General features: G+C 52.2%; 1 protein-coding gene across 1 annotated transcript; it reads right to left on the reverse strand.

Annotated features, from left to right (window-relative positions):
• Nucleotides 1-908: 908 nt before the first annotated feature.
• LOC140184190 (serine/threonine-protein phosphatase 7 long form homolog) lies at nt 909-1,917 on the reverse strand. Its single transcript, XM_072234493.1, has 3 exons — nt 1,733-1,917; nt 1,529-1,616; nt 909-1,433 (listed from the first exon to the last, which is right to left on the reverse strand). The coding sequence occupies exons 1-3, from the start codon at nt 1,915-1,917 to the stop codon at nt 909-911; spliced, it is 798 nt and encodes a 265-aa protein (XP_072090594.1).
• Between the last annotated feature and the right edge of the window lie 209 nt (nt 1,918-2,126).

The following is a 2,126-nucleotide window of genomic DNA, read 5'->3' on the forward strand; positions in this document are numbered from 1 at the left end:
ATTAAGACATGATGCGGAAATTAAATAACATCAAAATGTAAAGTACAGATGTTTTCATAGTAACACACACATACATCTAAAGGTGGATACGAAATAACACTGATAACAAAATACATAGATGAAGATAGGTAACATACAACTCAAAAAAGAAATCATCTAAACAGGTGCGACCCCGTGAAGCAACGACGTGGAATCCGTGTCCTCTGACCTCTCCGGATAAGCGGCTCTTCATCCTCGATCTCGTCGTCCTCGTCCTCGTCCTGCGGGGTTGGCTGTGCAGGCATCCTAGGCTGGACATGTACCGGTCGGGATGAGGACGGCCCGACAACTGAATGTAACCCAGCAGTATGTGCCGAAACTGGGGTACCACCCAAAGCGAAATACTCCGGAGGAGGCACGGAGGGAGGCTCATTCAGATCGACATGTAACGGTGCCTGTGTCTCCGTCGTCTGACTCCACCCACGGGCAGCCTCATCATCATGCATGATAGCACTTATCTCATCTAAGAAGGGGGATCCACCAAAATCCCCATCATACCCAACACTGGCAAGGAGGTCTGAAAACGTGCTGCCCGAACTCACCCATGGCGTACTCTCCTGAAGTGTGTGGTCGTCAGGGGGAACTTTAACGAAGTAATCTCCGAGCGGTCCCTCCCTAAGTCCAGCCTCACCATGGGCAGTGGGATCTCTGGTGGCGTATCCCTCTCCACCAAGGTCGCCATAATGGGGACTAACAACCCCGACTGCACCCCTTCCCCCACTGTCCACGTCACGAAGATCACCATCATCGTGGCCCGCAACGGGTGCCCTCCGTCTGCCTCCACGTCCTCGTCCTCGACCACCACCCCTACCTGCCTCATCAGCCTCCTTCATAGCCTGCTCTAGCCACCTCCACTCACGCTGACTCCGTCATGTCCCGACACGAGCTCTCCTCTCAACCCGACACCTATCAGGGATATCGTCGACTCGATCCATGTCAGGAACTCGCCCAGGACCCCTCTGTGACGCCTCGACAGGAATAGGAACGCCCCTCGGATCCCCCAGATAAAACTCGGGTGACAAGAACCTCTTTCCATGCTGATTCCACCAGTCTAGGTAGGCGTGCGAAGGTCCAGGGTCGGCAACAACATCGAACCGAAGGACGTGGTCTGCACGGGTCTCCCAAAGAATATGCCAATGCTGTAAAGCGGACGGGAACCAACGATCACCGCCTCTCCCGTCCTTCGACATCAGAAAGTCGATGTTAAGGGCGGGACGCGGGAGGGGTTGCACACCACCGAACTGCGGTAGAACCATATCTACTTGATGCCACTCTACAACGGTAAAGTATATCAACGACGTGACAGACCGCCACACCGCCATGTGTCGAGGCTCCAACACCTCCTTATGCACAACCTGAAGTACCTCGGGGGAGCTATACGGCATCCAGATAAACTGCACAAAAAATAGCTATGTTGTCACGCCAACTCCCTCTGCAGAAACATCTGATGTCTAGTTATTCAAATAAAAATAACCGGAACAACACTCACATTCCTGGGCTGTAACATGTCTATCTTTAGTCTCGTGCTCTGCACTCTAGGACCCTTCTCGCTGTAGGAAGGGCTGTAACCTGACCACCTGCAGCGCACATGGGTATTATGTTTAATCAGAAGTATGACAGATTTGTAATATAGTACAAGCGTACATGAACATTAGCTATTTTAACTTGAAATAGAAAAGTCTGAGTAGCGTACCTAGATGCCAAAGGCCAGCTGCACGTATCATACCCAGCAGGCCTAAACTTGGGAAAGTGCCGGAAGATCCAGAACCGAAGTAGCTGAAGTGGGCCCGCTAACTTCACCACATGTCTGTTTGCCACTCGGCACATGCACCGGTACAACCATGCCAATGCTGCAGACCCCCAACTGTAGGAACCCATCTCCTCAAGCCTAGCTACGTAGGGAAGCCATCTGATGTGAATGCAGTTGCCGGACTTGTCGGTAAACAGCTGAGTGCCCAACAACATCATGATATAGGCACGAGCAAAGCACCACACAGTCTCCTCATCGGCTCCCTCGGGACACTCTCCGAAAGTCTCCTAGAACCAGGTGCAGTTTACTGCGAACTTCTGAACCTGGCTCGGAGGAG

Source organism: Arachis hypogaea, chromosome 4 (assembly GCF_003086295.3).
Source record: "Arachis hypogaea cultivar Tifrunner chromosome 4, arahy.Tifrunner.gnm2.J5K5, whole genome shotgun sequence".
Lineage (NCBI taxonomy): Eukaryota > Viridiplantae > Streptophyta > Magnoliopsida > Fabales > Fabaceae > Arachis > Arachis hypogaea.